Source organism: Ochotona princeps, chromosome 4 (genome assembly GCF_030435755.1).
Source record: "Ochotona princeps isolate mOchPri1 chromosome 4, mOchPri1.hap1, whole genome shotgun sequence".
Classification (NCBI taxonomy): Eukaryota; Metazoa; Chordata; class Mammalia; order Lagomorpha; family Ochotonidae; genus Ochotona; species Ochotona princeps.
Window position 1 is genome coordinate 69,617,422 of NC_080835.1, and position 23,925 is coordinate 69,641,346.

General features: G+C 47.6%; 1 protein-coding gene across 1 annotated transcript in view; it reads left to right on the forward strand.

The window, feature by feature from the left end:
* PANX1 (pannexin 1) overlaps positions 1 to 23,634 on the forward strand; it is a 45,451-nt gene extending 21,817 nt beyond the window's left edge. Inside the window, exons 2-5 of the mRNA XM_058663735.1 lie at positions 5,670 to 5,809; positions 20,519 to 20,754; positions 21,874 to 22,532; positions 22,933 to 23,634. Coding sequence (XP_058519718.1) covers positions 5,670 to 5,809; positions 20,519 to 20,754; positions 21,874 to 22,532; positions 22,933 to 23,018 — 1,121 coding nt within the window. The 3' untranslated portion in view covers positions 23,019 to 23,634. The remainder of the gene's footprint in view (positions 1 to 5,669; positions 5,810 to 20,518; positions 20,755 to 21,873; positions 22,533 to 22,932) is intronic.
* Positions 23,635 to 23,925: the final 291 nt, after the last annotated feature.

Consider the following 23,925-nt stretch of genomic DNA (forward strand, 5'->3'; position numbering starts at 1 on the left):
CACTGAGGCCAATAGGAAGTATTGCTTGTCATTGTCCTATCTCATGGTAGACCTCATTGCGTTCCTTGCTTCCTGCATGGTGTGAAGGACAGTGCGTGTCTCACAAATGGCTTTACCAGAAACCATCTTGCACTTGTTCAGCCAGTGCTGGCTGGAGGCTCTCACAGGTTCTGTTTCCTTGACGAAGGGACTGTATGATCCAATCTGTTTTTTTTTTTTTTTAAGATTTGTTATTTTTATTGGAAAGTCAGATTTACAAAGAGAAGGAGAGGCAGTGAGAAAGATCTTCCATCTACTGGGTTATCCCCTCAAGTGGCTGCAACAACTGGAGCTGAGCTGATACGGAGCCAGGAGCTTCTTCTGGGTCTCCCAAGTGGGTGCAAGTTCCCAAGGCTTTGGACCATTCTTCACTGCCCTCCTGGACCACAAACGGGGAACTGGAAGAGAAGAGGCACAACTGGGATTCAAAAGAGTGCCTGTTTGGGATCCTGGCACATGCAAGGTGAGGGTTTAGCTGCTAGGCCATTACACTATGCCATTGCCCTTTGGTACAATCTTTTTTTTTAAGATTTATTTTATTTTTATTGGAAAGGCAGATATACAGAGAGGAGGAGAGACAGAGAGGAAGATCTTCCATCCATTGGTTTATTCCCCTAGTGGCTGCTACAGCCAGAGCTGCGCCGATCTGAAGCCAGGAGCCTGGAGCCTCTTCCGGGTCTTCCAGGAGGATGCAGGAGGATGTGGGCTGTCCTTGACTGCTTTCCCAGGCTACAAGCAGGGAGCTGGATGGGAAGCGGGGGCTGCTGAGACTAAAACCAGTGTCCATATGGAATTCTTCACGTACAGGGTGAGGAGTTTAGCAGCTAGGCTAGTGCCCTGGGCCTGCTATGGTGTAGTCTTAATGGCAGTACCTGAGCACTGATTGAGAGGGTATCTTATGGGTGCAGCACAATGGCTCAAGTGGCTAATTCTCCTCCTTCATGTGCTGGGATCCCATATGGGTGCCAGTTCATGTCCTAGCTACTTCACTTCCCATCCTGCTTCCTGCTTGTGATCTGGGAAAGCAGTGGAGGATAGCCCAAGGCCTTGGAAGATCTGGTGGAAGTTTCTGGCTGCTGGCTTCAGATCAACTCAGCTTAAGCCGTCATAGCCATTTGGGGAGTGAGCCAGCATATGGATGATCTGTCTTTCTCTGTAAATCTGTCTCTACAATAAAATTAAAAAATCTTTAATAAAGAAGAGCCCCTCAGCAAACAACTGCTACTTAAAAAAAGAAAGAGGACATCATAGAGTTGTAAAGTTTACCTGAAAGGTAGAGTTAGAGAGCTTCCATCCAGTAGTTCACTCAAGGGCCAGGATCAGGCTAGACAAATGCTAGAGACTGGAGCTTCATCTGGGACTTCAATGTGGATACATTGGGTCTTCTTCTGCTTCCCCATGCATGTTAGCAAGGGAGCTGGATTGAAAGTGGAGCAGCTGGGACTTGAACTTGTGCTGATATGGGATGCTGGCATTGTGGACAGTGATTTTACTTGATACGCCAGAACATTGGCCGCTATGTTTGTATTTTAACATCTGGAAGCACCTGCGGATGTTAGTTACTTGATAGAGGGTGCAGATGGTTTTTCAAAGACTTGAGATTTTACTAGAGGAGATGAGGCACATTTGGATGTTTCCATGATGTGGTTAAAAATGATTTCTATATGGCCCTGGGGCCTATAATGTGTGAGTCTGGGAGATCAGTGGAGAGGAAGCTATATGTCTGGGATGACCTGTGAGCTGGGGTTGGAAAGGTTGGCCATTGAGGTAGATGGTGTGATGGAACATCTGATTAGTGAGAGTTGGAGAGAGAAGGCCTTTTAAGCACAGGGAATAGGGTAAAAAAAGGTGCAGATTTGGAAGTGTGTCAGGCCTTTGCATACCACCAAGGTCATTGTGTTGCACTGGATTTGTATCCTGGGCAGTGGAAAACCAGTGAATGATGTCAAGGTCAGAATTAAGCTTTCAGATGAATAATGTTAAACTGGTGGAGTAGGAAGAGGCCGGAAGACCACTAGGAAATACATGAACACTTAATGGGTTTACCTCCTTGATTTGATTTGAAGAGTAAATGAGGTAGACGGTGGGGAACAAATGACTGGACATGACTGGTTCCAAGCTCCCCAGGCCCATGCTGCAGCTGGGCACCCTGACGCAGTGGCCACGAGCCAGGCTGCACTGTCACCCTGTGCAGCCATGCAGGGCTGCAGTCTCTGCACCCTCTGCTGTCCCCTTCCCTTCACTCCTGAGGCAGCACCTTCGCCTGACTGCCTCTTGACTTCCTTGATTTTGTCTCCCAATTCTGGCCTGGGAATACTTTGTACCTGGGGCATAATCTGTTTCTTTTCCTAGATTGTCCTCAACTATTCCCAGGAAGATGTCTGCTTCCTGGCTTCTTAGAGAAAGCACCTGCTCAGACCACACCCTCCTTCATAATGCCAAAAGCCCAGTCTCTGGACCTCTGCACTCCAGAGAGGAGTGTGCAAGGAGACCATGCGTGGATTTCAGATTCAAATTTTGGTGTTTCCCTTGACTAGCATGGGTAGGAGATTCTTGAACTACTCTGAGCTTTGATTTCCTCCCAGAGAAAAGAAGATAGGAAGGTTGTATGAGGTTGTAATGGAAAGGATTGATTGCTATCCAGGGGGGCACTGGATACCCACTATCCTGCCTTCAGACCTTCCTTTCCAGATGAAGAAAACTTCCCCATGATCTCATTGCCTTAGTCTTCCCTCAGTTTTGTTCTTGGCAAAAGTATTGGTGTAAGGTGTTTACTTACCTCTGCACTGAGAGTTTGTACCATGGCTTTGGGGAGGATCCCTAAGATCCCAAGCCAGAATTTGAAGCATCTTTTCCACAGAAAGAATGTGAGTCAATGTTGAGTACATGCCCCATGAGGCCTTGACCTTAGGAGGATTCTGGGCCAGACAGGTGGAATTCTGACAGAGTTCATTTTTGTAACTGTTGGATAGAGGTTTCCCTTTAGCAGTTTAATATCAACTTACCAGAAACTGTTCATCTATAACCTGCAGCCTGCCTGCCCTGTCTCTCTTGTGTACCTGCTGCTGTTTGTGAGCCTTGGTAGGGGGTGCCATAGGACAGAGTCACGGTGATGCCAGCACAGTGTGGAGGTAGCCCTGAGGTTCTGGGTCATCCTGAATACTATGTTTGTTGTTGGAAAGGTGGAGAAACAGGCAGCCAGCTAGAGCTCCTAACCACCGGTTCACTTCCAGATGCCCAGCATGCCAAGTTGGATCACAACTGAAGTTGAAATCTGTGCACAGTCTTGTTCTCTACACGAGTGACAGGAGCCCAAAGAGTTGGATCCTTGACTGCTGAGCTGGGTATCAAGGCTAGGTAGCTCCATTTATTGTCAGCGAACATCATTTAACTCCCCGCCAAATGCCCTCTCCTCTGTTTCTTATAAAATGTAAGAAATCAAATCCCATTAAGGATGAGAGAAAAGACCTTGAAATGTCTTATCCATCCCTACTCTTATTTCAGCTGCTGCTGGGTGGTAAGAATCACCCCTACTTGTTGTTTGGTGACTTTTCATGATGCTTGTCTCCATGGACTCTTTCTGTTTAAGTAATCCTGTACTTCCAGAGTGTTCCTTTTCTAAACTGCAAAGTGACCGAGTAGGACAGAGATCTTCAGCTGCTAGTTGATTTCCCAAATGCCCATGGCCAGGCCAAAGCCAGGAGCCGGGAACTGCATTCAGGCTTCCCGTGTAGGTTGCAGGAACCCGAGTACTGGCACATCATTTGCTGCCCCTCAGGCACAACAGCATGAAACCGAATTGGAAATGGAGTTGCTGGGACTCCAACCAAGTGTTTCAATATGGGATGCAAGTGTCCCAAGTGGAAGCTTAACCCACTCTGCCACACCATCCCCACAAGATTCTTGATTGATGTCTGTGAACGTCAGGGCACCTGCTGAGGAAGGAGCTGTGCTCAGGCCTTGTCCACTTCTCTCTTCTCTCCCCTCAGTCCTCTCCCTTGCTATGATATAAAGACCACTACATCCTCTTTGTGCTCCTTTATATGCCAGGGGCTAGGAAAGTTCAGCTGTCCCAGATTTCCCGACAGGCTGGGAGGTACACTTGCCATTCCTGTCTTTACATCAATACCAGAAACTGCTCATATATCTCAGGAAAGTGTAATACTTGCCAAGCAACCAGGCACTGTAAGCAGTGCTGCAGTAACTTTCTCTATGTATTGTCACTGCAACAAACCGGCAATGTGGATGTTAATGTCATCTCCGTTTTTGGAGCTCTTGTGGCTTTGCAAGGGAAGTGACTTGCCAGCTGTGAGTCACCCAAGTATGAGTGGCTAAGTTAAAATACAACTCATATCTGAGCTAGGGTCTTAGCACTCTCCACGCAGTGTAGGATGTGGAAGCAGTGAGTCCCTGGGCTAGTGACACACACCCCCTATGTGATGTCAGTGGGTTCAGGGCCGGCTCAGTGCCCACACCCGCCCTCGCCTGTGTGTGAGAAGGGAGGGTGTGGCTGTGTGCTGGGCCTTGTGCACGGGCCTCAGAGCCAGGTCACTGGCTCAGCTCTTGTGAGTCAGAGGCTGAGAGAATCTTCCAGGAAGAACTTTGACCCACATCACAGCAGTATTCACAGGGTGCTACAGAGGAAAACAAATGACAGGGTCCTTTCCCAGCAGAGTCCTAAGGGAGACCCCAATCTCCCCAACCCCCCTGGGAGCATCCATGTCTTGAGCATTTGCTTTTTAGGAGTCCCCACTTGGGCAGCGATGGGGCCTGGGTTCCTCCTGATTCCTGGAGACCGGAAACTACTGTTTGCTTCCAGTGATCTTCAACCAAATCCTCCCTCCGCCTTCTCTCCCCAGGCTGAAAATTCCTGCTTTGTTCTGTGAAGTCCCCTTTCCAGTCCAGCTTCCTGTGTCTTTTCCCCAGGGCCCCTTCCCCCACCATGGAACAACCCACTCCTACATCAGTCCTTACCCCAGCGTCAGTCATCCCTTCCATGCTGTGTTGCTTGGGGTTCCTGCACCCTTTTTCTTTTGCTGGTGTCTTCACTTCTCATTTGTTTATCTATTTACAATACTGATGTATCTGAAAGGCAGAGTAGCAGAGTAGGAGAAGCAGAGTTATTCATCTGCTTGCTCATTCCCCAAGCAGCTGCAACAGCCAGGTCTGGGCCAGGCCCAAGCAAGAAGACTGGAACTCCATCTGGGTCTCCCACAAGGGTGGCGGGGGCCCAAGCATTAGGGCCATCTTCCCCTGCCCTCCCAGGTGCATTAGCAGGAAGCTGGATCTGAATTAGAACAGACAGGACTTGATCTGGTGGTCATATGGGATGTCGACCAATAGCCACTCAGCTTGCTGTACCCACTGTTGCCCCTACTTTCACTAGTTTTCCCCAATTGGACGCAAGCCCTGGACATGACCAGTGTAGGCCAGGAAACAATAGGACTCAAGTTTTAATATAAACTCGGTGTGTGTGCATATAGTTCTGTCCTCATTGAAGTCTCTACTTCTTGTTCTGGTACTCTGGGACTTGGATGGCATTTAAAAAACCATAAAGCAGTTTGGTGGCATAGGATGGGTTCAAGTCACTGTGCTTTCATTCATGTGGCACCATCTCTTTTGCTTCTTAGGTACACAGATCAGCTGCTTCTCCCCCAGCAATTTCTCCTGGCGCCAGGCTGCCTTTGTGGATTCTTACTGCTGGGCTGCTGTTCAGCAGAAGGACTCCCTGCAGAGCAACTCTGGGAACCTGCCCCTGTGGCTGCACAAGGTAGGAGCATGCTATGCTGGTGAAGCCAGCCTGTTTGCAGCTGTGCTAAATGAGCCCCAGGGCTGTATCTGATATTGTACAACCATAGCATGTTGGTTAGACCCAACAGGTAGATTATGGCAGACAGGGAAATGGAAGCGTTCTTTGAATCTTGGTTATTGTTTTTTTTTTTTAATTTTACATTAATATTAGTTATGAGCTTCTGTTTAGGACAGAGATGATGGAGTGCGGGGAAGTGGGGTGAGGCAAATGTTTCTGTGTTCCCTCCTGTGTCCACAGGGGAGTGGGAAGAAAATGCACCGTTCTGTGCTGTCCGACTATTATCAGTGAGGGGTGCCAGAGGTGGTCATTTCATGTTGCCTTAGAGACCCTGATGGGGAAAGTTGGTTCTCAGGCTATTGTCTGAGTGGTTTTGATTGTCGTTGAACTTGTCAGCTTTATTGTGCCAGAGTTAAGAAGTGCTGTCTGAGGCCTGGTGGCTGTCCATGTCCACAGTGTGTCTCAAGGTGTCCACAGACCTAGGTACTTACTGTGAAGCCTAGCCTGGAGTGTTGCTCATTCTACCCTTCTTTCCGTCCTTTCAAGAGGTACTCACCGTCTTTCATTGGCTTAAATGAACCAGCTCTTGTCTTTTGTCCATATCTGGGTATTCGGTCTCTGCTTGCATGGGAGTCAGCAACTAAGGCAGCCCAGAACTGCAACATGTGCTCTGGGGTCAGACCACATGTCTATGTGATTTTCTCTGAGGTTGGTGATTGAGTATAGACATCTACTGTGGAACCCTTATCTGGGAATACTCAGACCTGGTTCTCATGTGTGCTGGCTGCCCTAGGGCCAGGCTCAGTTTGCCCCCTGTACCAGCCCACACCTGTACTGGTGGATGCATCTGCCTGGCCAGTCCTTCTTGCAACTCTGACTCTTACATGCACTGATGGGTGCTGCAGCCTAGTTGGGGTGACTCTGAAGAATCCCTGCGAGGCCCACTCCCAGCTCTGGGGTGCTGCAGCCTCGCTTGGCCCATCCCTCCCCAAGTCCCAGCTCTCACTGGTGGGTACTACTCTTCAAGGGCAGGCACCTCCTATGTGTAAATCACCTTTCTGTGCTTAAAGCCTATAAGCATGTGTGGCCCTTTTTTGGGCTCAGTACAATCTGAGAGAGCATGACTAGGAAGGGACACGGCCAGGGCTCAGCATGGCTTCTTGGCTAGTGTCCTCACCGCCACACACAGGGTGTTGGCAAAAGCAGGGACGATGTGGTGTTCAGCCAGTGTGCTGCTAATGCTGAGAACCCTGACAGGGACCCCTTCTTGGGGTGTTGGCTGCAGCACGACTTGGGGAGTCGATTCATTTGTTCTGTAATGGGTCCACACACTGCAGTGGAGGCAGATGACTACACATGAGGCTTCATTAACCAGGCTCCCTACCCTGCAGAGCAGTGGTAAGGGCCAGAAATTCTGTGGTCAGGAGTGGTGTGTGTATGTGTGTGTGTACATGTTCATGTTTGTGTACTCTTTTTGCACAGTGAGGGGTGTTGGGGAGTGTCTTGGGGCTGGGCAGTAAGGGATTTGGGCTGCCAGTGTTGTTTGTATGGAAGAAAATCCTCTAAGCAATGGCATGACCCCATTAGGTCTTCTCTGTGCTCATGAAAATGACCTTGCTACAGCCATCAGTTTCTTTGTCTATGAATCGAAATTACTGGAGCACGAGTATCTTTTGCTCTTGTCATCTGCTGAGCAAAGCCCAGGACTTTATCTGCTAAAAAGTCAAGGGCTAAAGTTTGTTGACCCGCTCCTGCTTTGGCCTGCTCCTTAGTTCACAGCATCTTTTCCTTTCTTTTTTTTTTTTTTTTCTGTCTGCTGTAACCCAGCACATATGCCTTGTGTTAACTTCATGCTGTCTGGCCTAGCGATGCTGGTAGTGACTCCTTTCTGCCTTGGGGTTGGGCTTTTGTAAGAGCATCCTTGTTGGCTTTGCGTGGTTAATAGCTGTGGAATGCATACTAAGGGTCTGCTATATGAATGGGCCCAGTTGGCAACTCATGCTGTTGTAGCTTAAGTACATTTGTTATCATGATAGTCTTGGGGGCCCAGAACAGTAGCTTAGTGACTGAATCCTTGCCTTGCATTCGCTGGGATCCCATATGGGCACCAGTTCAATTCTTGGCTGCTCCACTTCCCGTCCAGCTCCCTGCCTGCAGCCTGGAAGGGCAGTAGAACATGGCCCAAAGCCTTGGGACCCTGAACCCATGTGGGAGACCTGGAAGAAACTCTTGGCTTCTGATCAGCTCAGCTCTGGCCGTTGTGGCCACATGGGGCGTGAACTAGATGAAAGAGCTTTCTCTCTGTTTCTCCTTTTCTCTGTAAATCTGCCTTTCCAGTAAAAGTAAATAAATAAAGCCTCTTTTTTTTTTTTTAAGAAACAATAGTCTTGGAAAATGGAAAAGTTATAATCAGCCTCTTGCCTGGTCACTGATCTGCAGAAGAGGAACGTGTAATCTGGGATTGTCTAATGTAATCCTTGACAGGGAATTATGAAACTTTTATAGCAGGAAGAAACATGCAAGTTTATGTCTAGGAGCATGTCCCATGTCAGGGGAAGGGGACCTGGGAGTCAGGCCCCAGAGTTGCAGTGCTGGTGGCCAGCTCCACAGAGCAGGGCTCGGCTCTCCAGAGACCCACCCTGCCTCCCCTCTGGGTGAGGAAGGTGAGATCTGCTAGCGGTGTTGGTAACCACACCTTAGGCTGCCTGGTGTGAAGTGAGATCTTGGGGCAGCAGCGTCTGTGGTATACCAGCTCGCCAGAAACAAGAATAAACCCTCCCGTTCGGAACCTGAAATCCTTACTGTGGTTATTCACATATGGCCATTCGCGCTCACTCAGAAATTTCTGGTGCACAAGGAAACCAGGGAGCCGCCATTGCCGTGAGCTCGGCCCTTAGGCAGCTGGCTGATGAGCAGGAAAGCAGACCTGTGTGACCACAGAAAGCTCAGTGGGAAGGGAGACAGTGGTCACAGAGATGCAGGGAAGAGTTACGAGACAGAGCGGACTGTGTGAACTGCAGCTGGTCTGAGCGGGTGAGACGAGGCTTCCTGTATGTAATGACATCCTCAGCTGCCCTGCAAGAAGGAGCCAGCTGTCCGTGGGCGAAGAGTGAAGGGGAGGTGGGGAAATGGAGATGATGGGAACAGATGATTTTTCTAGACTGTTTTTATTTTCTTTGTCTTAGAAAATTTCTTTTCTTGGTAACCAGGGATACAATGAGCTCCACATTTGGGTGGCAGCGCAGGTTGAATTGTGTCCCCTAAAAAATCAGGGTCTTAAACCCCCTGCAGCAAAGAATCTGGCTTTGGAAATAGGATTGTTGCTGGTCAAGACAGTGTCCCACAGAAGCAGGCTGGGCTCCTGGTCTCATTGACTAAGGGCTTCTCCAGAAAAGGAACATTTGGACACAGACGAGACAGTGTGAAGACCCCTGGGGGTGGGGAGGGTGGCTGTGGGCATGCAGAGGCCTGTGCTGTGGCAGTGCTGCCAAGCTGCGGGATGCCCGGGCCTTCCAGAAGCTGAAAGACAAAGGAAGGATCCATCATGTGGGAGCATGGTCCTGCAGACACCTTGACTTTGGATGTCTGGCATCCAAAACTCTCATGAGAAACAAAACTGTTCTGAAGTTGTCCAATGTGGGAGACAGAGACCCAGGTTCCACCCCACTGGAGACAGAGTACCCAGGCCTGGTGTGAACATTAGCCAACTTTTCCAGCCCAGACAGTCTTAGTCATCACAGACCGCAGCTGAGTCATTGCAGTTCTTAGCTGTTGTGCGAAATGCTCTCTGAGCACCTGTTGGGGCTCCTGCTTGTGGTTCCCAGGAATGCCCTGAACAGGAACTGCTGGGTTCTTTTTTGCATTCAGAAAGGTATTTGGGTTGGCTTTTTTGACGTCCCCACATTCAGCAGATTGATGGTAGTAGCACTGCAGGACATCTCCTCCAGGCTCTTCATCTCACAGAGGTGGCTCTCAGGGCCAGAGCAGCTGATGCCTTGCCTGAGAACCCCCAGCTCCTGATGTGGTGAAAAGCCAGAGATTATGTTGTGTGCCTTCGGGAGTCTGTGCTTTGTCCCGTGGTTATAAGTTACTGGTTGGTGATCTTTGGCGCAGCACAGGAAGGAACCTTCTGGCTGAGGAGCTGTCCAGCAGGGGTGCCCGCTGTTGGCCCACGAGGTCCTTAGTTGTGGGCATTGCTAGAGTTGTCTTTCCTTGACCTTATCCCTCACCTCACTGCCCTTCTTTCCTGCTAAAAACTCGGCTCCATCATCCCCACTTTCCCTGTTGCTCTTGCCCTCCCAGTCACCCCATAATTCCTTCCTCACAGAGGTTTCTGGTCTTCATCGTCCTGGGGACTTCCTGGACATCACTCCTGGCACTGCCGCCTCTGTTGCACCCCCAAGGAGGGTGACCTCCTTTCCCCTTCACACCTGCATTCCCATGGCTCTGGGCTCTGAATTTGTGAGCAGAAGTGATTCGGGGCACACGCACCCCTACCCCCATCACTGAGTGACAGCTTGCATGCCTCCCTGCAGCACCAGCCCTCTCCATCCCCTTCTCAGCAAGGATCGGGTCCCTCTGTGTCCCATTGGGTTCTGTTCTGGCCACACCTCCTGCCCTCAGTCCATTTTTCTCCCCTGCACTGTCAGTGCTCCTCCTGTGGTTTTAACCATTTGTCTCCCCATTGTGGGGAGAGAAAATGAAGCCCTCCATCCCCCTTGGTATCTCCATCCTTCTCTGGCACCCAGAGGACCGGAGTGTGTCCTCCTTTACCTCCCCTGTCCGCAGCCCAGGCTCATGTGGTTACACCCCTCTGACCCCATCCTGCCCACACTGTGACTTCCCTGTCACATCGTGACAGGTTACCTCACTTCTCTCTGGTGTTGTGTCCCTCTCTGTGCAGGTGAGCTTTTCCAAGCTCCTTTGCAGGTAGCTTTTCATTTGTCCTTTGCTTAGAGCTTCGGGCTGTTCAGGGCTTCTGGGCTCAGCTTCCCTTCTCCCTCACACTGTCCCCTGTCCCTGGTCATGTCATCTGCCTGCAAGTCTCCTGCTGCCCAGATGCTATTAACACAAATTTTGATCTACACACCCCATCCGTGTTTCCTGAGCCCAGATCCTCTGCCCCGCTGTAACCTGAACCTGGTGTCCGGACTTTGACTGCAGCTCGCTCAATGCTGAACTCTCCCTACCTCCCCCGCCCCCAATCCACCCTGTCCCTTCAGCCGGAAGTGAAGAGCTCTTCCCTCACCCCTGTGCCACGTTGGGTCAGCTTCTTGAGTGGCTCTGAAATCCTCCCACTTCCTCCAGTCCAGTCTCTGGATTGCTGTCTTCGGAATGAAGGCTCTCCTTTTCTCTTACTATTCTGATATAATCTCAAAGTGGTCGGTTTTGTTTTTTCTCCCCTGCCAAATTTCACTTTGTTTTGTCCTAATGAGCACTCAGGTGTCCCCTTGAAATGTCTGTTTTTAGACCTGTTTTGGTTAAGAAGAAACCCACCCCTACCCCCAGTGTCCGTGAACTACCCTGGCCGCAGCTCCAGGCCCATGCTCACTGCCCTTGGGTCCCAGGACATGCCCCTCCTTCTGCCTGGAGCCCTGGCCTTGCCCTCCCACACCTGCATCATTCCCGACTCAGCTCAGGGCTCTTGCCCTGATCTTTGCAGTGGGGCACTGCTGACTAGGATTTCTTTTCAGGAAATTCAGAGAATTTGCCAGCGCAGTGTAGCAGGAGAAAGGGAAGTCTTGGGGCAATCGCTGGATTGCTCCGGTTGACTTTTTGTGGAAGTGGTGAGCAGGTTTGATTGAGAACACTTGGGACTCTTGCATGAATAGTGAGAACTTTTTTTTTTTTTGTGGCTGTACTTTTATTAATGACAATTTTCCTTGAAAAGAAAAAAAAATGACAAAACAGTTTGAGATGAGGAGGCCAAGCTGGAACCAGACAAAGGGTTTGCACGTGACCCTTTCCTCGGGCGTTGCTGCTCAGTGCCTTCTGCTGTGCTGCCACAGCAGCTGCAGGAACACTCCTGCACGAGTGGGTATGCGTGCACATCAAGCTGTCCTCTGAGGCCATAGCAAGGGGTGATTGGTGCGAGATGAAATGTTTGTGTTCTGAGCATTATCTGTGTTCTGTGCAAGGAAAGCAGCCACTTCACCTGCTGTGGAATAAGGTTGTGTTCTGGTTCATTCTTCAGGCAGAGGCCCAGCCTGTCCCCTCAGGGCTGCTTCAGAAAGCTTGTTGAGAAATGAAATTAACAGTTTATTTTGGTGCTAAAAAAAAAAACCAAAATCCTTGCATCATTTTTCACTATAATCATTTTCACAGCTTTTTTCTTTTTTTTTTTTTTTTGCTTCAGAATAAGCTTTTCTTGCCATTGTCTACAAACTCTTCACAGTATCCTGATGTAGCAAAAAGTCAGATGTTCCATGTGTCTCTCCAGGCACCAGCTCTGGTTCGAGCATGTCTGTAATTCTGATGCCAAAGTTAAAACCCCAGAAGGTTGTTTGGGATAGTATTTCAGTGACTGTCAGTGTGGGGAGTTTGTGGTGCACATCTAGTGACTGAAGTCATTTCTCCCCTTTTACCTCTTTAACTTTGCTGTTGGTTCTCCCTTTCCCACTCCTTGACTTCTTGTTTACTGTTTTATTTACACAAAGTAATCTCACATATATCAAAACACAGATCTAGCAGCTTAGGGATCCCCTCCCTGCTCCCTCCTGCCGCATCCCCACCCACACACTTCATTTATTTTTCCCTAAGTTTTACATCAGCATTCTTTCACTTCACTTTGCAGTCACAGGCTTAACATTCCATTAAAGAATCAACACATGGCATAAAAAAAAATCAACTATTCCTCAGGAGTATAAATAAAGGCTGTTTATCAAATTGGAGGATGTTGGTCTTACTCCTATGGAAACATCTGTTGTACTCTGCGTTAGGTAGCAGAGATCAAGGAAAACGTGCTACTTGTCTTTGGGGACTGGCTTATTTTGCTAAGCATGATGATATACGGTTGTACCACCCATTGAGTTGCAGAAGGCAAGAGTTTTCATTCTTTTCTATGGCTGAGTAGTATTGCAAATAGTAGTATTCCCCATTTTCTTTATACAGTCAACTGTTGATGGACAGCTGGGTTGGTTCCACATCTTAGCTGTTGTGAATTGAATCTCTATACACATGGGGTACACATAACTTTCATTTGCCCATTTCATGTTGTACTGTTGTCTGTAATGCGTGCACTAGCTTATATCCCACCGACAGTGAATTATAGAGTACCTCTTTCTCCACATCAGCTTTTAGTTTTTTGGTTTTTGGACAGTAGCCTTTCTAACTGGGATGAGGGGAACCTCATTGTGGTTTTTATTTGCATTTCTCTGGTGGCTAGTGAGCCGGAGCATTTTTTCCATAGAACTTGGCCATTTGAATTTCATCATTTAAGAATGCATGTTCAAGTCCTTTGCAAATTTCTTAACTGGATTTTTTGCTGTTGAGTTTTGAGCTGCCTCTATAGTTTACGGATATTTTCTCCCGTCTGTCAGCTGCCTGTTTACTTTATTGGTGCGTTTCTTTGCAGTGTGTGAACTTCCTGGCTTGGTGGAACCCCAGTTGCTTGCTTTTGCTTTTATTGCCTGTGCTTTTGGACTCCTATCCAAGAAGTCTTTGCCTAAGCCTATGTCTTGCAGTGTGTTCCTGATGTTTCCTCTAATAATTTTATGGGATCAGATCATAGAATTAGATTCTTGATCTCTTTAGAGTCCATTTTTGTATAAGGTGTATAAGGTAGGGAATCTTGTTCCATAAACAGATCCGACTGTCCCAGCATCATTTGTTGAAGAGTGTGCCTTCCCCTGGATTGATCTTGATCTGCTTGGCAGCGGTTAGTTGGCTATAGCTGTGTAGGTTCATTTCTGGGATTTCTGTTCTGTTTCATTGATCCCTGCTCTGCTTTTCGCTAGTCCCAGGATGTTTTAGGTACAGCTGCCCTGTGGTACATTTTGAGGCCTGGTATTTTGGTTGGTTAAGATTGCTTTACCTATTTGGGGTCTCTTGTGTTTCCATGTGAATTTTTACATCTTTTTTTCTTTTCTCAAGAAGAAATATCCTTTCGTGAAAGGATATTGTATTTTATTAAATGCTTTCTATGCATCTATTATGTAAAATATTTTCTCTGGGTTCATTGAAATAATTACATGGTTTGAGTTCTTCAGGTTGTTAATGCAAGGTATCATATTCATCGATTCCCTGCTTACCAGGGATGAGTTCCACTTGGTCTGGGTGTATGATCTTTCTGGTGTGTTGGCGTGAATTAACTAGTGTTTGGTTGAATTTCTGTGTCATATTCCTCAGGGATATTGCTCTGTAGATGTCTTTCTCTGTTGCATCTGTTTGTGGTTTTGGAATTAAGGTGATGCTGGCCTCCTAGGAGTTTGGGAAGATTCCTTCCCTTTCAGTTGTTTTAATAGTTTGAGAAAAGTTGGAATCAGTCGTGAAAAGTTTGGTAGGATTTAGCAATGAACCAATCCAGTTTTGGGCTTTTCTTTGTTGGGAGAGTCTATTACTGATTCTGTCTGCATCTTAGTTATCGATCTGTTTAGATTTTCTATGTCGGCATGACTTATTTGGGTATGCTGTATATGTCCAGAAATCTGATTTCTTCTGAATTTTCCAATTTATTGCCATATAGCTATTTGTACTATACCTGTTTTAATCTCTGATGTTATTGATTTTGGTCTTATCCCTCTTTTTTATGTATTTGAGCCAATAATTCATCTATTTAAAATTTTTTTATTCACTGACCTTATGTATGTGTTTCTGGTTTCAATTTTTGTTCTTTAATATTGTTTCTTTCTATTAACCTTGGTTTGTTGCTTTCTAGGTCCTTGAGATCTATATAGATATATATAGATATAGATATAGATATATCATATCTAGATATAGATTAATGCCTTTCTGATTTCTTGATATAGACTGATTGGTACGAATTTCCCTCTGAACAGCACCTTTGCCATATCCTATGTTCTGATACAGTTGTGCTGTTGTCTTCATTTGTTTCCAGTTTGATTTCTTCTGTTACCCAATATGTGGGTTACTGTTGCCAGTGTCTTTGGATAATTTGTAGTTTCTTCCAGTTTCTTTCTATAGTGGTCAGAGAAGATACATAGTACGATTCCGGGATTTTGTTTATTTGTTTTGAATTTGCTTAGGATTGCTGTATGTATGGCATAGCATATGGTCTCTCCCAGCGTAAGGCACATGAACTGAATGTGTATTCTGCAACTCTGGGATAAAATGTTCCTTAGATATCATTTAGGGCCGTTTGGCCTAGCATTTAGATTAGCCCTGTTTCTTTTTCTGTGTAGGTGATCTGTGCATTGATGAGGATGAGGTGTAAAAGTCCCTCACTGTACCGTATGAGTGTGTGTCTCCCTTTACATCTGTTAACAATTGTAAATAACCAAGAGCATATGCACTTACTGCAGTCATCTCTTCATATTGAATTGATTCCTTGATCATTATGTGATACCCTTTCTCACATTTAATAACATTTGTGTTAAAGTCTGTTTTTCTGATTAGAATGGCTCCATCTGCCCATTTTTTTCATTCCATCGGAATGGAATAACTGTCTTCCACCACTTTTTCAGTCTATGTATATTTTGTGTTCGGATGGGTTTCTTGCAGGCAGTGAACAGATGAGCTTGTGTTTTCGTCTATTTAGACGGTCTGTATCTTGATTAGAGTGTTTAAGCCATTTCACTGTGGGATATTCTTGAAAGTAACAACTGCCTACCATTTTTCCATCAATATTCTTCTCACTGGGTTTCACTGTGCCTTTAGTAGGAGCTTTTCTACCTTCTCATTGTTTTATTATGGTGATTATTTATTATGGTGATTATCGGTCTCTATTTCTGTGTGTCACATATCACTAAGCGTCATTTGTAGGGCTAGGCAGGTGGTGGCAAGTTCTTTCAGTTTCTTTTGGAAGGTCTTTATTTCACCTTCAAGTATAAATGAGAGCTTTACTGGGTAGAGTGTCCTGGGGGTGTAGGTTTTTTTTTTTTTGTTACTGTGTATGTTACAGTTTTGTAGCTAGGGGGATTCCCCCTTCCTCCATATTCCCTCGTATTATTACAGTAGTGTAGTCCCTTAGTAACAGGTACTGGCTCAACATTCTGCATCATGTGTGCCATGGTATTGTAGGTATAGGCAAAGATAGAGTCTAGTATCATATTGTCAGGGTGTATTTAACTGTTTTATTGTGAGGCTGCCTTCTATCTAGGAGTATGCTCAGTGAAATAAGCCAGTTCCCAAAGGGTAAAGATCATGTTCTTGCTGATGTAAGTTAACTCTCATGCAAAATACAAAACATATATATATATATATATGTTGTGTATATATGTATGTGTGTATACATACACATATTTATATATTCTCAGGTAAACTTTATAATGGAGACTAAAATACTGGGAAGTGAAGATTCATTATAGTTTTTAAGACCTGTACTGTGTTTCTCCATTCTCCTAGCTTGTAGGATTTCTGATGAGAACTACTGTAAGTCTGATTGAAGATCTATAAAGATTTGTCATGCACATTTTAGAATATTTTCTGATCATGCATATTAGAAGTTCTATTTGCTTCCTGTACTCATGGTAGCCTCCAGTAATGTGTCTTTGCTGTAGGTATGAGGCATTCTGAGAGGCCAGCAGGTGGCGCTCCAGCACCACTTCATGACTTGTCTCTTAGTGTCCTGTTCTCTTAGGTTTAGAATGTTAAGCCAAACAAGATCTTTCCCCAAAACAGTGAATTTGGCTTTTGGCTGGAAACCCAAGTCAAAAACAGTAAGTAATAGAGTGGGAAAATTTTACATTCTCTCAAATAGACTCAGAAATGTTGTGTGCCTGTCTTTAACTCCTTTGGTAGGATCACAGGCATCTGGACCTTAGAACAGGGATGCAGCTTTAATGAACTTCCCAGAAGATTCTGATGCTAGTGGCCTGGCTCTGGGCCCAGGTGGGTATCAGCAAGATGACCGCAGATTCTGTACCTGAGGGTGGATTGGTCCAGCAGGTCTCAGGAGACCTGCAGGCTGCCTTACTGCAAACTCCCAGTTGATGCTGTAGGTACTGGTTTGTGGGTCACACGCCATTTCAGAAGAATTCAGAGCCAGGGTTGGCCGACAAGGCCCAAGTTTCCGCCAAACCAGCCCAGCAGTTGTTTTGTAAAGTTTTATTGGGGTACAACCATGCCCCTACATTGAGAAGCCATCTGTAACTACCTTCACACTATGAAGGCAGGGTTGAGCGGTTCACATGGAACTGCTGTGCCCCCGGAGGACTGACTTGTCCCCTGGCTCTGCAGGGCGCAGCATTCTTGGGCCATTTGGTGGGAACTTGTAACCTACTTCTCATTCTCTCATTGGGGTCTTGTCCTTCCATGCTCAGAAAGCCTGCTCACTGCTTTCTCTCCCCATCTCCCTATCAGTAGGGCAACTTGGCTGTTTCCTTCTGTGCAGACACACCATCTCCCGAGACTGATCCTCCCTGTTTGCACAGTCTGTTCCTGCAGGGCCAGCCAGGCCCTTGCATAAGCTGCGGCACTGTGCTCAGTACTGAAACAGCGGCAGGTACTGAAACAGCTTTTCCCCATCTCTGGAGCTTTCAGACTCGGCTGCCTTTGACGCCCTGGCTGCCGCCGTGCCCTCTGCCTTGTCTCTTCCCTCCACTGTGCTCCCTTCCCTGCCGCCGGGATTGTTTACAATGCTCATGCCCTCCCCCAGCAGCTTCCTGTTTTACTGAGTGGCACAGCCCAGGCCCTGCCCACCCTTTGTGTGAGTGGATTAGAGCCACCATAGCAGCTGACCACGATGTAGTTCTCTTGTGAAGGTGAGAAGTCCAGATGCAAATGTCCTGTGGCGGGTGGGGAGGGCTGCGGTTCCTGGCGGTGTGCAGGTGTTCTGCGCAGAGCAGATGGCCTGTCCTCACCTGGCTTCCCTCCTGCGTGTCTTTCAGGGGCCTTTTTAGGAGGACAGAGGCTACTGGAACAGGGCTGCTCCCAATCTGATACAACCTCATTTTAATAACTTAAGCCAAAATCTTGTATCCAAACCCTATGCTGTCCTAGCCTTGGGGTAGATGTGAATTTGGGGGGGGGGGGGGTAGCGAGGGACACTGATGCACCCTTCCAGCCTCCGCAGTTTCCGCTTCCTCACAGGGGGCTTGTTGGTGTGCTTCGGCCCTCTGGAGGGGTTCGCATTCCCTGACCAGTCGGGGGGCTGTCTGAAGGACCACAGAAGCCGCCCTACTGGAACAGAGGCTTTGTGTCACAAGGCTTTATTTACTTTGTTTTCAGTGCAGTGAGACAGGAAGACGTAGCTGAGGTGTGACTTCCTAGGGAAGCTTATACATTTCGGGTAGATCCTGCACCGAGTCTGTGGGGCCACCACCCTGAAATATTTCGAATTCATTCTTCTGCTTCCACTCCGATAAGAGGAGGTCACAGCCATGCTGAGAATGGTTAAGTCCTTGTCAGATGCTTCTGTGCGACCCAGGGAGACTGATGACCTTCTGGAGGCTCTGGAGTGGTCCTGTGGGAAACAGCAGAGATTTTTAAGGGAAGGAACATAGACTGAAAACAGTGGTTGGAACGATGTGGCCTCCCTCGCCCTGAGGAGTTTCACTGTCCTTGGATGGATTCAGCGCTAACTTGGACATTATGCAGAGCAGTGCGTCGAGGTATCCAGGGTGCTGAACACCAGCAGGCCAGATGAGGGAGAGCCAGCAGGGGGCACTCAGAACAGCAGCCTTCACAAGGATGGTATTTGGACATAGGGCTCTTAAAAACTGTAATTGAATGCTTTCTAGATTCTTCTGTGGGTTGGCATTGATTGTACTAGGTTGTTACACACTCACTGAAACTTGCCTTTTTGATCAGGAAAAAGATTTAACTCTGCAGGAACCCAAGAGAGGGTGCATTCAGTGATGATCAGGGTACAAAAGCCCAGCACTCAATGCGTAATACCCTGAAGCATTTGTTTTCCTAATTACAATGAGCTTACTGCACTATTCATCGGTTCTAATTATTGCACCATGTAGGCATGTTAGGAAGGCTGCCGGGGGAGAGTAAACAATCACTTTTTAATTCAGGAGAACAATTTGAATGTAACCCAAACAGCTTTGAAACAGAAGTGACTTATAGAAACATTTGACAAGCACATATTACAGACCCCTCTCCCCCAAATAAGAGCTCTCCTGATTAAGGAAGCAGCAGTATCACATTGTTACTGTTGTATGCTAACAGGAACCCTTCAGGGTGGGCAGGGAAGCTGCTTTCTGTACAGCCAGTTTTGAATCATGCAACCAAATGCAGCTAATCATAGCCTGCTGGATGTGTTATTGTGTAGCCGCCCTTGGCAAATTGGGTTAATCCCTCTGAGGAACCCCCCTAAAGGCTTATGTTAAAGTCCTGCTCTGGAGAGGTGGGGCAGCGCTCTTAGAAGATGGACATCTTTGAGGCATGTCCTAAAAGCAGCTGCTAGGAAAGCCTTGGGTTGTGCCCTGCTGCTTCCGGATTCACCATGTGATCCTTCCTGCATGAGCCCCTCTTCTCCAGAGCTAAAGCCTGTGTACGCAGGGCCCCTGGAGGTCGGATCTCCTAGTTCCTGTGCCTCAGGGACTGCAGAACCAAAAGCTGACTCATTTCTGTCTCATCCCAGAACCTCTAAGTAAGGAAGCTGTGTTGATGAGGGGGCCTCAGAGAGTCCAAAGGCCAAAACTGAGTTTACATCGCTCTTCCTTCTGGGTCAGAGATCCACTACGTGGGTTCACAGTGGTGTTGGTAAGATATGAAAACACCTGCCAGTCTTGCTTTGTTTTGACATGTTTGCATGCCAGAGTCACAGAGGGAGAGATCCAGCTTCCGTTTGCCAGGTCACTCCCCCAGTCTCTGGGCCTGGGTCAGGAACTCTATTGAACTCTATTTAATAGTCTCCCTCGTGGGCACAGGGGCCCAGGTACTTGGGTCATCTGCTGCATTCCCAGGTGTGTCAACGGGGATTAAATCCGAACTGCAGAGCCTGGGATGCTAGCACTGCAGGCAGCAGCTTAGCTCCCCGACTTCCGAGTTCTGTCGCTGGCTTCTCTGACATCCACTGAGACATTATGGCCCCAGACCAGCCTCAAGGTCTAGTCCGTGTTTCCTGAGTTTCAGCTATTTTTGTCAGCTCTTTGCTGGGATGCTGACTGTCCCCGTGAAGCTAATGTTTTCCTAATTTGTTTTGGGTGAAATTATGTTTCTGTGGTATTTTCCCTAACTTCAGGACCTCAGGATGGGGTTGGTGGGGGAACTCCAGGAGTTAGTTACCTCTTAAAATCTCAACAGTGGGGAACAGAAATAGCAGGCATTGTGTGTGATGGGGATTCTGTTCAGGGGCTAGTAGAAAGGACGTGGAAGTAACTCATTTCTCCCTCCCTCGCTTTGTTACAGAAGAGACACCAATGTAGGTGCTTAATACTTCTTCAGGTAAATGTCCCATGGGCCTTTGGAAAAGGCTAGCAGGTGATGAGCTGAGCGCCCACAGGCAGTGGGCCTGCGTCCGTCTTGAGTGAGCACAGTGCTTAGCACGTGGGGGGCTTCGGGGAGGGGTCTGTTAATCCCTGCCTTGCTCTTGTTTTTCAGTTTTTCCCCTACATCTTACTGCTGTTCGCCATCCTCCTGTACCTGCCCCACCTGTTCTGGCGTTTCGCAGCCGCACCTCATCTCTTCTCAGACTTGAAGTTTATCATGGAGGAACTTGACAAGGTTTACAACCGTGCGATTAAGGCTACAAAGAGTGTCCGGAACCCAGACCTGCCAGACGGAGGCTCCTGCCCCATTCCGGCATTTCCCAGTGCTAATGAGAATGCAGGACAGAGGTAACCTCACCCCAGCAGGCAGGTTGCTGCATTTTGTAGTACAAAGTTTTCTGCCTGGTCTGGCCTGAGACCTCCCACTGTTGCGTGTGGGAGGGGTACCACCCACCTGTGGAGGCCAGGCACTCCCACTCGGCCCAAGTCTCACCCCCCAGATTTCCTCCCTCATGGAGTAAGTTGTCACTGTCTTAGTTTTTAGAATGCATTGTCTATTCTGCCCTGGGTAACAGGCTAAGCCACTAAGTCCTCCTTAGTGGAAAGCCACAGGGGCTCTGGGGCAGCTGAGAGTAAAAGGGCCGGAGGGAGAGAAGGGGCCTTGCCATTTGTCACCATCCCGCTTCGTTATTGACAGTGACAAATAGTTTTCAAATCCTTATGGACACTGTGTTGAATTTAAGACCTTGTGCCATTTAGTCCTCAGAACATCATTAAGTGTATTTATTTTTATCTCTACCTGCATACTTCAGTTGTTTTTTCTAGTGAGAAGACGGTCCTGTAGCTGTCCCTGGGAAGTCCTGAACCTGCACCCCCTCTGCCTCCCTGTAGACCCTGGGCTAAAAAGTCTTTATTCTACATATCTTAGTAGAAAAATAATTTTAATAGATTTCATTGTGATTGGAACAGCGAGATTGGCAGCAATTCAGAACTGTTGAACTATCAAAACTGCTGGAGCAGGACCCTGGGAGCATGCCTCACATCAGGAACCGGGGTGGGGCTTCTCCCTTTGTTTCTACACTAATATTTTTTTTTTTTTCTCTGTATCTGGGGTCAGGGGAGAAACAATGGTCTTAGTCACTTTCCTGTAGCCTTGACCCTTTGTACCCTAATCAACTAAGTAAGATTATTAAAAAAAAAAAAGAAACACAAAAAATACTTCCCATTCACACATTGATAATATCTCACCCACATTTATATTCTAGGTGTAGGGCATTGTTCCAGGAATTTCTAAAGGGGTCAAGTGTTTTATTCCTGCATTTCTCTCTTGAAAACCTGCTTTAGTCCCTTGCCCGCTGCTGAAGAGGCAGGCTGAGGTTTTCAGTGTGAAGGGGGTAAACGTGTGTGTGTCTGCTGCGTGGAGGGCTCAGTGAGGGTCTACGTGATGTTTGTATGCTTCCCTTGTAGTTTCTGGGAGGTACCAGAAAGTCACTTCAAGTACCCCATCGTGGAACAGTACCTGAAGACGAAGAAGAGCTCCAGCAAGCTCATCGCGCAGTACGTCGGCTGCCGGCTGCTCACACTCACCATCATGCTGTTGGCGTGCGGCTACCTAGGCTATTACTTCAGCCTCTCGTCGCTCTCGGACGAGTTCATCTGCAACATCAAGTCGGGGATCCTGAGAAACGACAGCAGCGTGCCCGATCGGTTTCAGTGCAAGCTCATCGCCGTGGGAGTCTTCCAGCTGCTCAGCTTCATCAACCTCCTGGTGTACGGGCTGCTGGCGCCCCTCGTGCTCTACACGCTGTGCGTCCCCTACCGGCAGAAGACAGACATCCTCAAAGTGTACGAGATCCTGCCCACTTTCGACGTGCTGCAGTTCAAGTCGGAAGGGTACAACGACCTGAGCCTCTACAACCTCTTCTTGGAGGAGAACATAAGTGAGCTTAAATCCTACAAGTGTCTTAAGGTCCTGGAAAATATTAAAAGCAGCAGCGAGGGGATTGACCCCATGCTGCTCCTCACCAACCTCGGCATGATCAAGATGGACGTGCTTGATGGAAAAGCTCGCAAGCCCACAGAGACGGCAGGAGAGGAGCAGGGCAGCCAGATGGCAGCGCTCAAAGGTAGGGCAGGGGCTGGGAGAGCCCCCAGTCTGTGTCCCGCTCATCATCTAAACTGTTTCCTGGCAGGAGCTTAGGGGGGACCCCTGGGCACCAAGAGAGTGAGGGAAGGGAACTGATGTTGCCGCAAGTTTCCAAGAAGCAAAACCTGCTGGACTCTGTCTGCTGATTCTCGCTTCCCTCTCTGTCCTGGCTGCACTTCTCTCGCTGGCCCCCTGGTCTCTCAACACTCATTCTTTCTGTTTGAACAGGGACTGAACACTTATTATTTGTTGCCATGACCTAGCATCACTATTTTGCTGTTTCCTAAGATTATAAAGCACAGACTAAAAGGCGTCTTGGCAGGAGGAAAGCTGATTAGTTCTAACGGTTCTTGCTCTAATTCTGTCATAAATGTTTTCAGTTTTCACAGATTTGGACGAACACAGTGAAACTAAAGCGAGTAATGGGGATAAGAATGCTCGGCAGAGACTTCTGAATTCTTCTTGAATATGACATCTGTGACTTTTACAACAGAATTCACTTTGTCTCAAGCTGTTTGATTCATAGTTGGTTTGCAGCCAATTGTTCCTGGTGGAGATACTCAGAGTCTCTAAAGGAACATGGCAATCAGCAAAATGCTGTGGAGGATGGCTTATGAGCACCCTACAAGAAGCAGTGCCGAGAGAAGTAAGCCACCAAAGTATGTCTATGTGAGTCCTAACGGGGCAGCGGGAAGGCTGGTACGAGGAGCCCTCTTCACCGCTCAGACACACACTCCTCTGTTCCCGCTGCGACAGGACCACGAGCTTTGGGAGATGTGTTGTCTGATGAGACAATAAACCTGTCAGAACAGAACTTATCTTGGTCTCTTCTGTGCCCTTCGTGACTGAGACAAGAAATGTACTCCCTGGGGACCTGCCCATCAATCTGCCTTCGGCCGGTCTTACCCCAGCTGTGTGTGTGGTGCCTTGCTTCTCTGGCACGCGGGTGCTTGTCTTGCATGACTCAGTACCTTCCTCGAGGCACTGATGGTTGCACTCTGCCCTGGGGAGAGGTGGATATGGGGGTAGCTGCCCAGGTGCTCCTGGCTTCAACCCCAGATGGAACACTGAAAACAAAACAAAACAAAACAAACAAAAGCTCAGTGGAGGAAATCTGAATTTCTTGGCTGTCTACAGGCTGCCTCGCTGTAATCAAAGACATTGGAAACAGGATTTACTTAACTCAGAACCCCGGAATGTTTAATGCAAGGGACACTGCCTATCATGCTCACAGTGCGGGAGCAGCACCTGCCACATGATGTACTTGGAGACCACTTAGAAGATTATTTTGTTTCTATTTAAGCTCCATTTTAAACATTCGTGTTTTTTTGCAATTTTTTTTTAAAGATTTATTTTATTTTTATTGGAAAGGT